Genomic DNA, 19,615 nt, shown 5'->3' on the forward strand with positions numbered 1-19,615 from the left:
TTTGCTAGATAGATGCGTTTGTTAATTTCTGCAGTAAGTGTCGCTTTGGTTGATTTTTGAGCCGAGATATATGACGTCTCCGTCGAAAGTATATACAGGGTGGGGTATTAGTGTGACAAAGTCCAATTACTCGTTTGTCGTAAGAGATACGAAAAAAGTTATTTACATAAAAGTTGGGGCACGGAAAGGACCATAATTTAAAAATATTTTCAGATATACAGGGTCACCCGTATTGACAGGGTGACACAAACTTATGTTTTTTTAAATGGAACACCCTGTATATTTTTACATTATTGGATTCTCCTCGAGGTCTTATTTCTCAAAATATAGGGTTTTGTAATATTATACGAGGTAGTTTAAAAGATAATTACGTTTTATTGTTAATTTCGTAGCAACATTCACACCCTGTAGAATTGTAGTGATTTGACACTAAAGTTTCTATTTACGGTCAAACGATTTTAAATATAGTCTACTATTGTTAAACATTAATAATATAGCGAAAAGTTTAATATTAATATACAGGGTTGGTCAAAACTCGGAATGAGTATTTTCTGAGTTTTCTTAAATGGAACACCCTGTATTTTAGTATTCTAATGCAATTACATTTTAAGGTACTTTTTTATTTCTTAAGCATTCCCTATATCTAAGTGCTTTAATTTTTGAGTTATTCATGATTCTTCAATCCAAACATTAATTGCAACAAAAATTACGTTAAATTTTATAAGGTGACTGTGCAAATATTCAATTAAAAATAATTTTTCAAAAAAAAAGTAGACATTAATCTAGACTGATCCCTAATTTATTAATATTCGATGAGATATCCAAATACCTACGTAGTTAAAATTGTTGGTGCGTAAAATAGGAATAAAAACATACAAGATTCTACCTAGTTAGCTATGACAATAAATTTGCTAAAACATTTGACATTATACTATTTTTGTAGTTCCAGTTGCTTTGTTACCATTACTAATATTAATTTTTTTAATAAGTAACCGATGAGTAACTGATTAAAATGGTTTTTGTGCTAGGAGAGGATAACAAAAATGTGCAACTAGCAATAAGAATTTTTTATCAGTAATTCCCTGATAGACGAAAACCAGGAAGAGAAACTTTTGAAAGTACATTAAAACGATTTCAACAGTCTAGGTCTAGATAGAAAGATTATAAGAACGTTTTTCCTAATATGCAGATCCTCAGTTACACTAACGATTACATTTAATTCATTTTATTCATTTAAAATAGTTTTTATTGGATCAGGTTTCTCGTAATTTAAGAATCCAGTCCGTTGAAACCGTTTTAGCATAGTTTCAAAAGTTTCTCTTCTTGGTTTTCGTTTATCAGGAAATTGCTAATGAAAAATTCTTATTGCTAGTAGCACAGTTTTGTTATACTCCCTAGCACAAAAACCATTTTAATCAATTACTCATCAGTTACGTATTAAAAAAATTAATATTAGTAATGGTAACAAAGCAACTGGAACTATAAAAATAGTATAATGTCAAATGTTTTAGCAAAATTGTCATAGCCAACTAGGTAGAATCTTGTGTTTTTATTCCTATTTTACGCACCAACAATCTTAACTACGTAGGTATTTGGATATCTCATCGAATATTAATAAATTAGGGATCAGTCTAGATTAATGTCTACTTTTTTTTTGAAAAATTATTTTTAATTGAATATTTGCACAGTCACCTCATAAAATTTTACGTAATTTTTGTTGTAATTAATGTTTGGATTAAAGAATCATGAATAACTCAAAAATTAAAGCACTTAGATATAGGGAATGCTTAAGAAATAAAAAAGTACCTTAAAATGTAATTGCATTAGAATACTAAACTACAGGGTGTTCCTTTTAAGAAAACTCAGAAAATACTCATTCCGAGTTTTGACCAACCCTGTATATTAATATTAAACTTTTCGCTATATTATTAATGTTTAACAATAGTAGACTATATTGAAAATCGTTTGACCATAAATAGAAACTTTGATGTCAAATCACTACAATTCTACAGGGTGTGAATATTGCTACGAAATTAACAATATAACGTAATTATCTTTTAATCTACCTCGTGTAATATTACAAAACCCTATATTTTGTGAAAGAAGACATCGAGGAGAATCCAAAAATATAAAAATATACAGGGTGTTCCATTTAAAAAAACATAAGTTTATGTCACCCTGTCAATACGGGTGACCCTGTATATCTGAAAATATTTTTAAATTATGGTCGTATCTGTGCTTCAACTTTTATCTCAATAACTTTTGTTTGTATCTCTTACGAGAAACGAGTAATTGGACTTTGTCACACTAATGCCCCACCCTGTATGTTCCAACAGTGAATCTTCGGGTTTTGCTACTTGCTTTTATTTGTCACCTTCAAATACTTAGTTTAACTAGTATTAACGTGTAGCCCGTTCTTTTTGCTGCTGCTTCCATTGCCTTGAACAATTGGACCAGATTCGCCTTTCTGCTTGTTTTGATATCGATTTCATCCGCGTACGCTAGTATTTGTACACTCCTATTAATAATGAATCATCTTATTGTTATACCAGATTCTATAATAGCTTTATCTAGGGTAATGTAGAATAGAAGGCAAGATAGGATATCTCCCTGTCCAAGTCCTATTTGTATCTGGCTAAAACACAAATGTGGTGTAAGCTTACACTTAACCGTTCAGAGGACTGCTTTTACCAATATCATTAAGTGTATTAAGATATTGAATTCTGCCATGGCTTTGTATAGTGAGTTTTTTGTCTACAATGCAATAAGCACATCTAACATCCACCGACAAATGGTGAGTATCTGAGTATTAGTTCCATACTCATATGTTTTCCAATGCTTATCTTAAAAGAAATGATGGAAAATTTGTTTCTATTCCGTTCATTTTTTTCAGAGTTTCAACCCACTTTTCCTTTCTATGTTGGCACAGTTGATAGAGTGAGACTGCTGCGCAGTCTACCAAATCTTGACAAAATAATCCGCGATAGAGTTTATGTGGTTCCCATAAGTTCTTTGGACCCACTGGATAGTTTAAAGACTTTTTGTCTTTATTTCCCGGATATATTCTTTTTTATTTCCATATATTATTCGTACTACTTCGTTTTTACTATTGATTCAATAGTATAATATCTAGCATAGCTGCATATCTTCTGGCAACTGGACAGTAGACGTTTTGAAATAGGATGGAAGGTTATATCTTGTCAAGCAGCAAATCGGAATGTCCACGCTTATATTACTAATTTAATTGTTTGTAAACGTTTTGTAATGAAAGAAATAGTTTTAGAAATTAGTTACGTTTGTTAATCTATGCTTCATTCAATACACAACATATTTGGCGACGAGAAAGGAATTATCAAGACTATATATCCTTCCCAGATGATATTTTACCATTTTACATTTGATCCCCATAAATCCTTACCTCTTATTAACCCCATATTTCGTAAATATAAAAAGAAGTTCTGGGGTCGAGCTAGAAATTCTTCTCTCTTAAATATAGCTTTAACAGCAGCTTGATTGAATACCACAACGACATTTTCCTTGCCGTTTCGAAGACCAATGACGTCAGATTTATATTTTCTGGACAGATATTGCTGGGCTAGATGTTGCCCTTTAAATTTTTTTGACAGGTTTTTTACTTCTAGCACAGTTCCTACAATAGGATACCAACTAGGACCTAAAACGAAATAAATTTTTTATGAACATTGATTTTTTTTATATTATGTACTTCCATAAATGTGAAAATTATAGAACCATCTCTATTATCTCACATGCCAGTAAAATAATGCTACACATAATCAATGAGATACTGAAAACTTTCCTACAAAGAGATACCCCAAGAGCAAACTTGATTTACCAAAGGTAGAGGTACTCGAAAATACCTTCTGAACAACAAAATAAGACAAATAATAGAAAAATATAGGGAACTCAATACCCCATTATACAGAGGAGTGAGAAGTCCGAGATCTAAACAATAAATCTGAAACTTCTCGTGGAACCACTTTCTGGTAACATCCTTAATCTCTCCCTTTTACCATTTAAAAGGCAAGGAGACGACGAATAAAGAAGGCGAAAGAGACTCTACAATACGCAGTCACAATTCCAACTAAAGTTGATGGTTTGTACTCAAAATATGACTAAAATGAAAAGACACCTGAACACAGGGGTGTTCAGGGTGTTCATGTAGCCCCACCGAAGACGTCTGGAGAGACAGAAACGTACGTATGGGGATGTAGCTAATGAATACACTAAGTGCTACACACTCTCAAACGAATTCCACCCAGAACAAGATGTAAAGGATTTATATTAGCATCCAAAAAATAAGAGTTAACCCATATCGATTTAATTTTTAAAAGTCTTAAGCAAATATTATTTACATGCATTGTTTGGATTTCGTAAATGGGTGACATTGGTTTTGTAATCTAGGACACGCATTTTGAAAACACCGACGTCAGCAATTATACTGCTATTAGTAATTCACGGCCACATTCAAGTATGGTCAATCATAACAAACAATTGCGATTTATTTATAGATACGTAGAAAGTAAAGAAGGAGATTATTCATTATTCAGAAACCGACGTGGTTACAGTAGATACGTTATCCATCCCTTACACCAACTAGTTAATGTCGTACATGGTGACTTAAGTAAATATATTCCGGTAATTAGTGCTTCAACTTAATCAACCCCATCATCGGGAGTTACAACCCCCGTACCACCATAAAGATGTCAGACAAGGATTTTTTCTGATATCTCATACAGCAATTCTCATATTTATGAGAAGAGCGCTTGAGGAATAGGAAAAGGGCATCTCAGTAAATGACCGAAAATTAAACAACCTACCTTCTTGCAAATAATCAAGAAGAGTTAACTGATCTCATATGACTGGTTGAAAAGGAAAGTCAAATATTTGGTATGCAGCTAAACATATCAAAAGAAAAGATCGTGATATTGGATATAATACATAACAACAATTAACATATATAACCACGTTGAACCGGCTTGAGGTTGTGAACTCATACTTCTATCTGGAATCGGTGATCACAAACACAGGGTCACTATAGGAAGAAATCAAATGTACATGTTATTTAGCAAAAGTAGCCGTAGATATGGCTATATCATATATATTATATAATAAAGATGGCTAAAATATAGAAGGACTCTCACCTTTTATGAACGCTAAAAATCAGGTTGATCAACTGGTTAATATTTCCAATACTGATATACGGATGTGAATCTTGGACCATAAGACAAGCGCAAACAAGAAAGATAAGATACCACTGAAATGTTTTGTTGAAGAAGAATGTTTAGAATTATGTGGAATGGCCAAATGATAAATAATTCAATTTTTAAATAAGCTAAGGAGCAGGACTGAAGAGAGAGATATATATTAATTATCTATCTATATTTAATAAAAGTATTATTACTATCATCTAAGCTATAAATAGTTTAAGATCATGATAGTGAATAGACTTCATAACTATATAACCTACCAGGAGGATAATTTTTTGGTTTTATAGTCAATGAAAACAGATAAAAAGCTATAACAACAATTACCAACACTACTGAGAACCACATGATAAAGAAGAAAAGTTAGTACTTTAGCGGACTTATTACTTACTATTATTTTGTAATACAATATGAAATTAGCAATTCAATTGTGTCATTTGTTTATCGTGTTTTTTATCATAAATATGAAATTTCAAATACGCAAAATATTAAAATTTCGAAATTAATATGGAAAACAATAATAAGTCTGGATCCCGCGTATGAAAAAAAAGTTGATTAATAGCAAGCTGAAAATTTGTTAATAGCTTAAGGGTGTCTAGTCGAATAAACTTTGATATGTGTGAACACTGGAACAGGGGCAGTTTTCATTGTGGAACAGGTTAAAAATTTGGAACGGTCACAGCACGAAAGCGGCACATTTATTTTGTCCGACAGAACAGACTTAAACTCTTCGAACAGAGATTAAACTCTCATGTAAAAATCAGACTGCTATTTATCACCAAATGGGCGTTTTAATGAGTGGAACATGTAGAATATGTCAAATGACAGGAATTATGACAGGTAATAAATAGCAGTCTGATTTTTTCATGAGAGTTTTATCTCTGTTCGAAGAGTTTAAGTCTGTTCTGTCGGACAAAATAAATGTGCCGTTTTCGTGCTGTGACCGTTCCAAATTTTTAACCTGTTCCACAATTAAAACTGCCCCTGTTTCAGTGTTCCCATATATCAAAGTTTATTCGACTAGACACCCTTAAGCTATTAACAAATTTTCAGCTTGCTATTAATCAACTTTTTTTTCATACGCGGGATCCAGACCTATAAAGACGTCTCGATAACACAACTAAAAATATAACTAGCTGTAATGAATAAAGATACAGTGTGTCAATTTTAAAATTTACAATGGCTATATCTCACGAACAAAAGCTGAAAACGAAAAATGCTTGAAACCGTTTTTAGGATAGTAAGGGGGAACTAAAATGACATGAAAGAGAACTCACCCCTATCAACCCCCTAGGCCCCACCCACCACAACCAAAATAGTTTAAATTGCAAACCCCTACTTGTGATACATCATTGAAAAGGCTACAAAAAATTCTATCCAATGGTATAAATAATAATTATACAGGGTGAAGCAATAATTGTGAAACTTTGGCTTAAATGAAAAATTTAATGGGGTTTTGTTCAACTACAAATTTGATAAAAATGTCAATTAAGTAAATGTTCAAAGTGGGTTCCGTTGTTTTGTAAACAATAATACAGTCTATTTTCAAATTCTGCAGAAAATTTGACAAATGTTTTTCTAGTAATAGGACGACATGCTTGAGTAATTATTTCTCGCAATTTCCCAAGTGACGCAAGTTAAGTTTATAAACAACTGATTTAAGGCAAAAATGGCAAATTAAGTTTTAATTAACAAAAAAGTACGAGCGGACACTTACCATTTAAAATAATAGTCCGGGAGATAGCATTACAAATACAAAAGTCATAGTAAGCCAGCTGATATTAACACCCTGTATAATTATTATTTATACCATTGGATAGTACTTTTTATAGTAGGATAGTATATTACTTTTTTCTATGGGATTACCCTAAATCAGTTGTTTATAAAACTCAACTTGCTTCACTTGGGGAATTGCGAGAAAGAATTACTCAAGCATGTCGCCCTATTACTAGAACATTTGCTAAATTTCGTGCAGAATTTGAAAATAGGCTATATTATTGTTTACCAAACAACGGAATTCACATTAATATTTACTTAATTGACATTTTTAATAAATTTATAATTCAACAAAACCTTATTAAATTTTTCATTTAAGCCAAAGTTTCACAATTATTGCTTCACCCTGTATAATTATTATTTATACCATTGAATAGCATTTTTATAGCCTTTTCAATGATGTATCACAAGTAGGGGTTTGCAATTTAAACTTTTTTGGTTGTGATGGGTGGGGCCTAGGGGGTTGATGGGGGAGAGTTCTCTTTCATGTCATTTTAGTTCCCCCTTACTATCCTAGAAACGGTTTCAAGCATTTTTCGATATCAGCTTTTGTTCGTGAGATATAGCCCATTGTAAGTTTTAAAATTGACACACTGTATACAATTCATAATAAGTAAATCATCTTGGAGGAGACTACTAACTCAGTGAGAGCTTTATTAGTGGACTGTTTAGCATAGGGTGAATTTAAAATAGAATAAAAAAAATAACAGCAAAAAAACCAGACCTTAAAGTAAATTGTAATAAAAATATTTCCTACCTTGTCATTTCTCGTTGCACAAGCTGGAGCAGGCCTGCTATTTTTCGTACTGCTATTGCTGAGTAGTATAAATCACTCGCGAGGACTATATTGAGTTTCTATACACTTTTCGGAATAATTGTAAGTGACTGTTAACCAAGAGAGTTGGTTGGCGAGGCGAGTAGGCAGGTAATTACATACAAAAAACTTTAAGGTTTTTACTTGAAAATAATGATAAAAAATAATACATACTCACTGAATTAGGTATTGGCCTACTCGTATATACGGGGTGTCCCATAATATTGAAAAGAAAATGAATTAAAAAATTCTTTACAAAAACTAGAAAATTAAAAATTGTTATTCCTACTTATGTGGACGAACCACAACCGCCCACCACAATACGCAGTATTGTTACGGCTCAAAAGGCAAAGGACATAATTTTACTATAGAGCGTTTATATATATACCACTATTAGTTTTCACTGTGGCCACTCTAACTATACCATCAGATCCAGGATGAACCTCAATTATACGGCCCAAAGGCCATTGTAGCGGGGGAATATTATTTTGGCGGATTGCCACTAAGGTACCTAGTTGGACGTTGGGAGACGGATAATTCCATTTAGCCCTTTGATGAAGAGTTTGGAGGTACTCCTTAGACCACCGTTCCCAAATCTGTTGGTGCAACTTATTTAAGAATTGCCAACGATTCAACCGATTGTGCGGAACATCGAGCAACGTTTCTTCGGGCGGAGCACTCAAAGGCTCCATTGTCAAAAAATGTCCTGGAGTTAACGCACTAAGATCGTTTGGGTCTGAACTTAACGGGCATATTGGCCTCGAATTCATGATGGCCTCAATTTGAGAAAAAATAATATATAACTCTTCAAAAGTTAGTACTTGTTCTCCAATTGTGCGAATTAAATGACCCTTTACCGTCTTAATATTAGATTCCCATAAACCTCCAAAGTGTGGAGAAGAAGGGGGAATGAGATGCCATTGAATAGATTCATGAGAAGCAGCTTGTGATGCCAATCTGTTAAGTTCTGCTCTGGCTCCAACAAAGTTAGTGCCATTGTCACTATAAACATGTTGACATTGGCCTCTACGACTGACAAATCGCTTAAACGCAGCTAAAAACGCGTCAGTGGATAAATCAGATACGAGCTCTGAATGAAGAGCTTTTGTTGAGAAACAAATAAAAAGCGACAAATATGCTTTAAGAGTTTGAGACTTTCGAAGTTTGGAAGCTCTTATAGGAAAAGGGCCCGCAAAATCAACTCCAACATTACTGAAAGGTCTTAGTTGAGATATTCGAGCTAGCGGTAGATTTCCCATTAACGGAACTGGAGACAAAGGATTTACCTTAAAACATTTAACACATTTAGACAGTACTCTACGAATGGCTCGTTTGGAAGATATAATCCAAAAACGCTGAGAAATTAGGTATTGAACAGTTTGAAGCCCGGCGTGTAGATATTGCAGATGAGTAGATTCAATAATCATATCAGTTAATTTACAACTGTTAGGAAGTAATGCCGGAAATTTGCGATCATACGAAATGGGCGCATTAGCTAGGCGACTACCTACACGTAGAATTCCCTTTGCATCGATAAAAGGTGAAAGCTTTCTTAAATTTTTTGGAAGCAGCTGTTTATCTTGGATAAAATTTATTAAAGTATTAAAAAAGATCTGCTGTGTTCACAGCACAGAACAGTATATTTCCTTGATTTCTACTTTATCTTTAATAACAGAAGAAACAAAGGAGACTAGTCGAGCCACTAAAACCGCAGCAGACAATTCTAATCTTGGAATAGTAAGTCCCTTATTAATGGGTGCGACCTTAGATTTAGCTATAACAAAAGAAACAAAAGGTTGGCCTGAAGGTGATAAGCATCGAAAGTACAAGACAGCGCAGTAACCTTTCTCGCTAGCGTCACCAAAACAGTGAACTTCTAAGCGTAAAATATCGTCAATTAATAAACGACGAGGTAAATTTAATTTACTCAAATATGCTACATCATCAATGTATTTTTTCCACAAACGGATAATTTCTTTTGATGGAGCATCATCCCAACCAATCTTTTGAGTCCATATTCTTTGAATAAGGTGTTTAATTAGAAATGTTATTGGAGATAAAAATCCAAGAGGATCAAATATTTTTGTTAAATTGGACAAAAGATGACGTTTTGTACAAGAAGAGTCTAAAACTTGAACTTTAAAAGCAAATGTATCCGAAGAAGCGTCCCATTCCAACCCTAATACTTTAAGTGTTTTGGACGAAATATCATCATTAAATGTAAGAGGTTTTAGTGCTAAATCTGATACAGCTAATCCTTTCAATAAATCGGGTACATTACTGGACCATTTTTTCAACTCAAAACCTCCTTTGGCAAGTAAGGCAATAAGTTCGTCTATTAGTGCTAAGGCATTTTCGAAACTAGGACAGGAAGAAACGATATCATCAACGTAGGTTCCAGTTTTAAGTGCCTCGGCAGCTAGAGGAAACGAATCCCCGTCATCATTAGCCAACTGATGTAGACATCTAATAGCAAGATAAGGAGAACAAGAGAGACCATAAACAACTCTGTTGATACGAAGATCTCGAACAGGTTCAGAATTATTAGAACGCCAAAGTACTCTTTGATAATCTGTTTGAGTAGGATTAATTAAAATTTGCCTATACATTTTAGAAATATCGGCCGTAATTACATAACCATGCAATCGAAAATTAATCAAAATTGTACAGATGTCAGTCTGAAGCTTAGGACCAGTGAATAATTTGTCATTGAGTGAGGGTTGATTTGGAAGATGCCCGGAACCATTAAAAACGACCCTTAATTTACTTGTTAGACTTTCAGGTCTTAAAACACAATGATGCGATAAATAGTAAACATAAGGTGAATCGAAGTTATTCAATGGGACAGGTTCCATGTGACCGAGCTCAACAAATTCCTTCATAAAGGTGCGGTATTGGTCATAAAGTTCAGGAGATTTTTGAAGCCTTCTTTCTAGTGAATAAAACCTACTAAGAGCAAGTGATCTAATATTAGGAAAGACAGGATTTTCTTCCTTAAAAGGTAGATCTACTACAAAGCGTCCTGATTGTTCACGCGTATAAGTATTCATAAACATATTTTCCACTTTAGCGTCATCAGGAGCTAAGCAAAAAACTTCAGGGACTGCTTCTAATTCCCAGAATTTCTTTATTTGCTGATCCAAAGAAACCGTATCTTCAACTTGGCAAAATAAAGAAGTAAGAGTAGGTGCCTTTGAAATATTTACTTTTCCCATAAGCACATAGCCAAATATAGTATTAATTGCATCAGGTTGATCTTGATTGCCGTAAATACGTCCATCCAAAAGAATTGTAGAGAATACATCAGCTCCTAAAAGAATGTCTATGGATCCTCTACGAAAGAAGTTATCATCTGCTAACTTTAAATTAGCAATATGGGGCCAAGTATTAACTTCTAAATTACATAAAGGCTGATCCTCACATATTTTTGTCAAGACTAACGTATCGGTTGTCAAAATAGGAGAAGATTTACGTACTGGTTTAAAAGAAATGGTAACCCCACCTAAATTAGTGTTCGACTGCATAGAACCTAATCCTTGGATGTTAGCTGAAGTTTTCATGGGACGTAAACCTAAACGCCAAAGGGTCTTTTGACAGATGAAGGACGTCATGCTTCCCGAATCTAACAGACACCTAACAGGTTGGTAGTTACCGTGACAATCAAGCACCTCAATACATGCAGTGGAAAGCAAAGTACTTTTATCAGCGGAAGAAAAACACACAGAAACGGATGATCCAGTCGTTGAATTTAAAGTGGATGCCGCCGAATCTTGAACATTCTCTTCTTTCTTAGAAGAGGAGAAGCAAAGTAGTGTATGATGTTTTTTATGGCACGAGTGACAAGTCCATGTAGATTTGCATAGGCTAGAACGATGTGATCCAAGACAGTTAATACACATTTTGTTCTTTTTTATTAATTGAAATCGATCTACAGGAGATTTTGCCAAAAAAACGGAGCATTTATAAATGGCATGGGTATCATTAGTTTTACAGATAGAACATTTTGGTTCAGGTTCTGTTTGAGCAAGCAATGATGTAGATTTGGAAGAATTAGGTTTTTTAGAAAAGTTAGATTTTGGTTTAGTGTGAAAATCAATATTATCTAAAGCGAGACAACTTTGATTTAAAAAATCAATCAGTTTTTTATAGCTTGGGATGGTTGAATTATTATGAAAAAGCTCAAAACGTGTTACTAAAGAAACAGTTAATCGTTTTAAAATCATTTGAAGTGACTGTTAACCAAGAGAGTTGGTTGGCGAATTGTCTTTTTAAAATGAGGCGAGTAGGCAGGTAATTACATACAAAAAACTTTAAGGTTTTTACTTGAAAATAATGATAAAAATTAATACATACTCACTGAATTAGGTATTGGCCTACTCGTATATACGGGGTGTCCCATAATATTGAAAAGAAAATGAATTAAAATATTCTTTACAAAAACAAGAAAATTAAAAATTGTTATTCCTACTTATGTGGACGAACCAATAAGTAATAAATAAACATTTCGTTGTGAACCGAAACAAGAGCCGTCTTATTTAATTAGTTTAGTTAGAGAGCGCCAAAAGCAATCTAATTAGTTTCAACCCTTGTTAGGGTTTCTTCAGAGAGCGCATATTTGATTCTCTTTGAACCACTAAAATTCAGGCCGGGCTCGGTCCACAAACGAAAGATCCTGATGACATAGATGCCGTGGCGGTACCTGCTAAAGACTAATGAAAGTTTTACTTTTAATATTAATGGTAGGGGAGCCCAAGCAGGGCTTTTTGCAGTTACTCGGGCTCGTCAGATTGTCACATGGGAAGAAACCTTGGAAAAGGATATAAGATGGCGGAAAAACAAATAAAAATCCTCTGTTATGCTAACGACGCAATCTTAATCTCCGATAACGAGGATAATCTACAGCGAATGGCACAAACTTTTAATACAGTGGCGAAGAACTACAACATGAAAATATCAACAGCCAAGACAAAATCCCTGGTAATGTCAAGGGAACCCATAAGATGCAAATTAGTAATTAACAACGAACTAATTGAACAAGTCTCGAGATTCCAATATCTGGGAATCGAAATATGTAGTTATGGAGATGTTAAAGAGAGCGTCCGAAAGCAAGCAAATAAAGCCAATTACGTGTCAGGATGTCTGAGGGTCTGGAGAAACAAAGATATGAGGTTGGAAGGGAAAGTACGCATATACAAATCATGTTTAAGACCGATCATGACGTACGCGATAGAAACAAGATGTGACACAGCAGAAACCAAGAGGATACTGAGAACATCAGAAATAAGAACGCTGAGGTCAATTACTGGGAAAACACTGAGAGACAGAATACCGAACGACAGAATAAGAGATCTCTGTAACATACAAGATACAGTACGGTGGGGAAGACAGGCGACGAGAGTGAAATCAGCATGTGACGAGAATGGACAGCGAGAGAATAGCCCGTATTCGCGATTGAAACGGAATACAGAGGGCAGGTCGAATGCAAGAAAATGGCCGATATAAATGGTATAAACAAACATTCAATTGAGGAATAGAAGAATACCGATTTGATTTAAAATACACTAAGCGCCAAAATTAACGCACCACCTTAAAAATAGGACATTTTTAATGTCTGATATTTCCTAAACCTGTTGTCCGATTTTAGTGATTTTTTAAATATTTTATAGCTTTATTTTTCAGGAATATCGATGTAATAATATTGTTGCTAAACAGATAAGTGTCATTGTATACCGGGTGTAACAATGATAGTGTGTTTTTTCCTCAAAGTTTGGAACACCCTGTGGGATATTCTAGCGTATATAAAATATTGAAATTAAAACTCAACTGGAACCTTAGGTTCTCTTAACATTTTGCTTTTTGATTCATTCGCTTATGTTGGATAATAAAAAAGTTAGGTACTTTAACAACTAGCAACGTTTTTATCAGTACAGGGTGTTTCTAAATAAGTGCGACAAACTTTGAGGAGTAATTCTGCATGCAAAAATAATGACCGTTTACTTTATAAACATGTTTCCGCAAATGCTTCCTTTCCTAGATACGGGATGTTAAATTTTTGCTTAAAAACTGACGATTTATTTATTGCTCTAAAACCGGTTATGATATGCAAATGAAATTTAGTGGGTTTTAAGAGGTAGTTATTGCGCATTTTTGACCTACAACTAAGAATTTTATATTCACCATTGGCGTGCATACGGGTCATATTACCCGGTCATATTACCCGTATGCACGCCAATGGTGAATATAAAATTCTTAATTGTATGCCAAAAAATGCCCAATAACTACCTCTTACAACCTACCAAATTTCATTTGCATATCTCAACCAGTTTTAGAGCAATAAATAAATCGTCAGTTTGTACGAAAAAATTCAACATCCCGTATCTCGGAAACGAAGCATTTGCGGACATATGTTTATAAAGCAAACGGTCATTATTTTTCATGGAGAATTACCCCTTAAAGTTTGTCGCACTTATTTAGAAACACCCTATATTGATGAAAAACGTTGCTAGTTGTTAAGGTACCTAACTTTTTTATTATCCAACATAAGCGAATGAATCAAAAAGCAAAATGTTAAGATAACCTAAGGTTCCAGCTGAGTTTTAATTTCAATATTTTATATACGCTAGAATATTCCACAGGGTGTTCCAAACTTTGAGGAAAAAACACACTATAATTGTTACACCCGGTATACAATGACACTTATCTGTTTAGCAACAATATTATTACATAGATATTCTTGAAGAATAAAGCTATAACCTATTAAAAAAATCACTAAAATCGGACAATAGGTTTAGGAAATATGAGACATTAAAAATGTCCAATTTTTAAGGTGGTGCGTTAATTTTGGCGCTTAGTGTATTTTAATGTACTCATAATGGTGAAATTTACTAAAAATTTCTCAATAGTGACCAAATTCCATTTAAATTAACAATTTTCTGGTTTGTTTATACCACTTATAGTAGTGTAAATTTATTCCACCAGAGGTCAGCTACTTTGTTTTTCATCGCGAATAGCCAGGGATTCGAAGCCAACAGGCAAGAGACCAATAGGAAGGCCCTTTAAAAGGTGGCGAGATAGCTGGCAGTCAACATCACAGCTACGAATACAAGCTCAAAATCGGCAAGGAACAGGCCAAGAGGCCTATTATAAAAAGAAGAAGAAGAAAAAGAAGAAGAAGAAGAAGAAGAAGAAGAAGAAGAAGAAGAAACCTTGTAGCCAGTAAATGTACCTCTACCATATATTTGCTCTTAATACAGGGGAGTTCGTTAAGGGGGGTCCGAAAAAAAATCTATCGTTAGAAAAACTCGAAATTGTCAGGTTAAGAGGATCGGTACGTTTTTTCGGCTGCAATGCTATTCAAATGGGGATTCATTTTTTTCGAATCCTGAGAAAACTAACAAGTATTTTTTAAAAATTTAAACGCATGATAAAAGATTACGTTATTAGCGAGGGCCGAAAGTCCCTGAAAACTTCTATTATGTTTATTTTAATAAGTTATAGGGGTGAAAAACTAAGAGAAAATTTAGTGTTATTTTTAATTTCAAATATCTCATTCAAAATAAACTTTTTATTTATTCTAAGGGACTTTCGGCCCTCGGTAATAATTTAGTCTTTCATTCTGCGTTTACATTTTTCAAAATTATTTATTGGTTTTTTCAGGATTCGAAAAAAATGAACACAATGTCCGTGGTAATATTGTCCAAATCTATCTTTGTCATACAACGCACTTACTCGAATAGAATATTGTCAGTCAGACACTGACAATCAGTGACAATTTTAAATAATTATTTGACATGAATCGGGAATATTTTTAGATGTTGATTAAATAATATTGATATATACTATATGTGTATTTGATAAATAATTGATTTAAGAGGTGAACTTTATAAAAAGTTATTTATTGTGTATTATTTATGGAAGATAGAAGCAGAGAATACATCAAGATATATTCTGTGATCCAAGTATTTTGTTGCTAAAGATGTTCAAAATTGTAAGCGTTCCATAGTAACAATATATTATTAAAAAATCACTTTAACACTTTTACTCTTTTCTCGATTGAGTATTAGTTTTTGTTGTAGGTACATATAAATTATTACAGTCATTGAATACATAGCTAGTGAAAAAATTATCACATTTATTAACTGAATTAATAATTTGCAATTATACAAAAAAATAACAGTTATCCAAGAACTTTCAAAAGCCATCTCTTTAAGCTAGTTATGACATTGTCAAGTAGAATGACATTCTAGTAATATGTACATATCCATACCAGTGTGAATTTTACTACACGTAATTTGCCATGTAAAGACAGAAAAGGTAGGGATAGCCGTAAAATATTTGCGAATTATGTACCCATAGCCTTAAGATAATAAGGTAAGTTAAATACATGCAAAACAGTGTATATTTCAAAAATCTGACGATTTGAGCGGGGTGTAAGGAAATGGGCGAGCCACAAAATTTCACAAAAAAAGCGAATATTTCGCGAAATGAACGTCACATCGAAAAACTAAAAAATACGTGTTCAATATTTTTTAAAAATCTATCGAATAATACCAAACACTACTCTCATGGAGAGGGCTGGGGGTAAATTAAAAATTTTAAATACGAACCTCGCGGTATTTCGCAAAATGAACATCAGATCGAAAAACTGAAAAACACACGTATTCAATATTTTTGAAAAATCTATGGGATGACACCAAACACGACACCCCAAGGAGGTGGGGTGGGGGGTTACTTTAAAATCTAAAATAGAAACCCCATATTTTTATTGCAGATTTGGATTCCTTACGTAAAAATAAGAAGATGTAATTGGTGAATATCAGGTGGGTTTTAGATAAGGAAGAAGTACAACAGAACAGATTTTCTTGCTGAAAGATATACTAGAGGATAATAGATATAATAAGAGTAATAATACAATGTCGCATCAACAACAATATACATACATATAGGAAACTCCGCTATACCTCAGGAAACTCCACATTTAGTGGAAGTATTTGTCTCACTTAGTAGTACCGCATTGTTTTTAGAACCACACATTATTTCTTGATCACCAACAACTCAAACATATGTGTTTAGATTTTCTGTTGATAAAGAAAAAATAGCCTTCTGCAGTAATAACTTTGTTCTATTTGACATATTTAAAAAATTGTATCAAACAACCGTTCTCGTTGAAAAATGGCAACAAACTAACCTTATTAAAAATTTTACACATGCTGTAAAAATCTGTCAAATGTTTAGGCAGAACGCCGCATCTAGTGCCTGCTTAGGATAAACGCAGCAAGTGACCTTTAAATACGGCGTTTTTCTAAGTATTTTTCAGATGCCGCATTTATTCTAAGTATCCATGAACATTTTTGCAGATACGGCATAAAATGCGTTGTGTTTAATGTATTTTGGCTTAACTTACGTCATTTTTAGTAAGCAAATAAGATAGATATGCACATTTGGGTTAGAAAAATGCATAGATTTTTGCAGATACGGCGTTTTCGCTAAGCACTGCAGTATTGAAATTTTCGGTTTTTCCCATAGATTTTGAGGGTTAAAAATGGCCGATTTTGCAATTTTTAAATTTTCAATCGCTTATATCTCGAAAACTATCACATTTAGAGAAAAGTTACTTGAGATCTTTTCTATTTGAAATGATCCAAAAAACCTAAAAAAAATTGTCCGATGCAAAAAAATTAATTTTAGGAAAAAACAAAAAAAAAAGATTTAAAAAAAATTTGATTGTCTTTTGATTCTGGAGAATTTGCCATGAAAATTTGTTAAAAGCAAACCTTTTCAAGCAAAATGGTAAAAAAAAATTGAATCAGAATATTTTTCCGCACATAATATGTAAATATAATTTTATTTACGCATATTACATACATGCAACGGTTGAAAATAATGTCTCGTCCGCTTAATTAGCAATGAAAAAACAAAGAGGTTTTCGATATTGTATTGCTGAAAACTCTTCGGGATTTCATCAATCGATGTTTAAAGAATATCTACCTACCTTGGCAACATTCAAATTTTCAGTTTTTCACATAGTTTTTGAAGGTTAAAAATGGCCGATTTCGCAATTTTTCAATTTTTAGTCGCTTATATGTCAATAACTATCTACTTTAGAGAAGAGTCACTAAAGACCTTTTCTATTTGGAATGATCCAAAAAACCTAAAAAAAATTTGTTCAATGCAAAAAAAAATAATTTTAAGAAAAAAAAAACAAAAAAAGCGTTTAAAAAAATTTTGACTCACTTTTGTGGCTTTCTGGACTATATTAATAATTCAAAATTATAAATTCGATACACTGGTAATATATTTAAACCCTTAAACATGCCTTGCTTTATAAGACCAACCATACGAAACACCTGCAATACAGCTCACAATACGCTTTTGTACCTTCAAAATGTCCTTTATAATAGGAAAGTCACCCCAGAATCCTAGAATAGGGCTTTTCATCGATTGTCATTTGTTTCGAGCTTCTGTCATGTGTCACATAATATTAATATATCTGTTGTTCTGAAGCTATTTTCTTGTGGCATTTTTACAATTTTAACTATTTAGAATGGGAAATAAGCCACAATATTATTAAAAAATGATTTTTATTAACGTTTCGACGCCCAAATCGGGTGCCGTTGTCAAAATACAAAATACTATCAATATAAACAAAAATGTTGTTGCTTAGTAAAAAAATTCTTCTAATAATTTATTTAATTTGACTCATTTATATCGGCAATTCAGATACATATGATACATTTTAAAGTAGAAGACTTTAAAATGATATTGCCAATATTTATGAGTTGCGTTCCTGGGACGACTTTACTGAAAGATAGTTCATTCGATTACATGAAATCAACCCCAACTCAAGAATATCCGTCACAAAAAAATCATAGTATGTGATCTGTCTTTAAAAAGACAACCACATGCAACGGTGACATTAAAATTCTCGCGTTAGAGATATCATAGTAAATCACGAGGGAAAACCAGGAAAAACCTCGTGATACTATCCCGACATCGTAAGTATTTGGTCTTACATTTAATTTACTCTCAAAATTAATACCAAATTCTGACTTTACTATAATTTTGTTTAAATTATAAATAATATCAATAATACATGGGTATATAAGTAATACTAAAATATAAAATATGTACTAACTCGACTATTGACTTACTAATTGTGGTATTTTCTTTCTATTGACTTCCTCTTTCAGTATGGGTATCCACATCCTACTGCATTCCACCGAGGAATTTGCGACACAATTGGTTTCGTTTAGCATAATTAGAGCCGCTTCTTTGATTTTTCTCTTTTTACTATCTGTTTCTTTCAGGACTATACTTGAATCTCTCCACTGAACTCTATGTTCATTATCCCATGCGTGTTGACATATTTGAGATCTATCAAATTCTCTATTTTTAATATAAGATTGATGTTCACTTATTCTAACGTTTAATGGTCTTGATGTTTCACCTATATAAAACTGTTCGCATTCACAAGGTATTTTATAAATACAATTCTTTGTCCTTTCTTGTTCATTGTTAGGTTTAGTTTTAGATAGAATAGATCTCAATGTGTTGGTTTGTTGAATTTATTTCCTATTATTTTAATTTATTTTTATATGATAGAGCCAAAATTACTTGTTCTAACGAAAATTCCTTTTTAGAAGAAAAACAATTCTTAACATCTGTTTTATTAAAAAATGATTATCCTTTATCGTTTATAAATAAGGAATTGTCAAGATTGGATCGAATGGAACAGAACAACATAGAACGGGATCCTACAACATTCACAAGAAATAATACGAGGAAAATATCAATACCATAC

General features: G+C 33.0%; 1 protein-coding gene across 1 annotated transcript in view; it reads right to left on the reverse strand.

Moving 5' to 3' along the window:
* LOC114334608 (uncharacterized) overlaps positions 1–19,615 on the reverse strand; it is a 153,457-nt gene that overhangs the window by 77,238 nt on the left and 56,604 nt on the right. Inside the window, exons 9-10 of the mRNA XM_028284683.2 lie at positions 5,489–5,586; positions 3,419–3,673 (exon numbers count right to left, since the gene is read on the reverse strand). Coding sequence (XP_028140484.2) covers positions 3,419–3,673; positions 5,489–5,586 — 353 coding nt within the window. The remainder of the gene's footprint in view (positions 1–3,418; positions 3,674–5,488; positions 5,587–19,615) is intronic.

This window comes from Diabrotica virgifera, chromosome 1, assembly GCF_917563875.1.
Source record: "Diabrotica virgifera virgifera chromosome 1, PGI_DIABVI_V3a".
NCBI lineage: Eukaryota > Metazoa > Arthropoda > Insecta > Coleoptera > Chrysomelidae > Diabrotica > Diabrotica virgifera.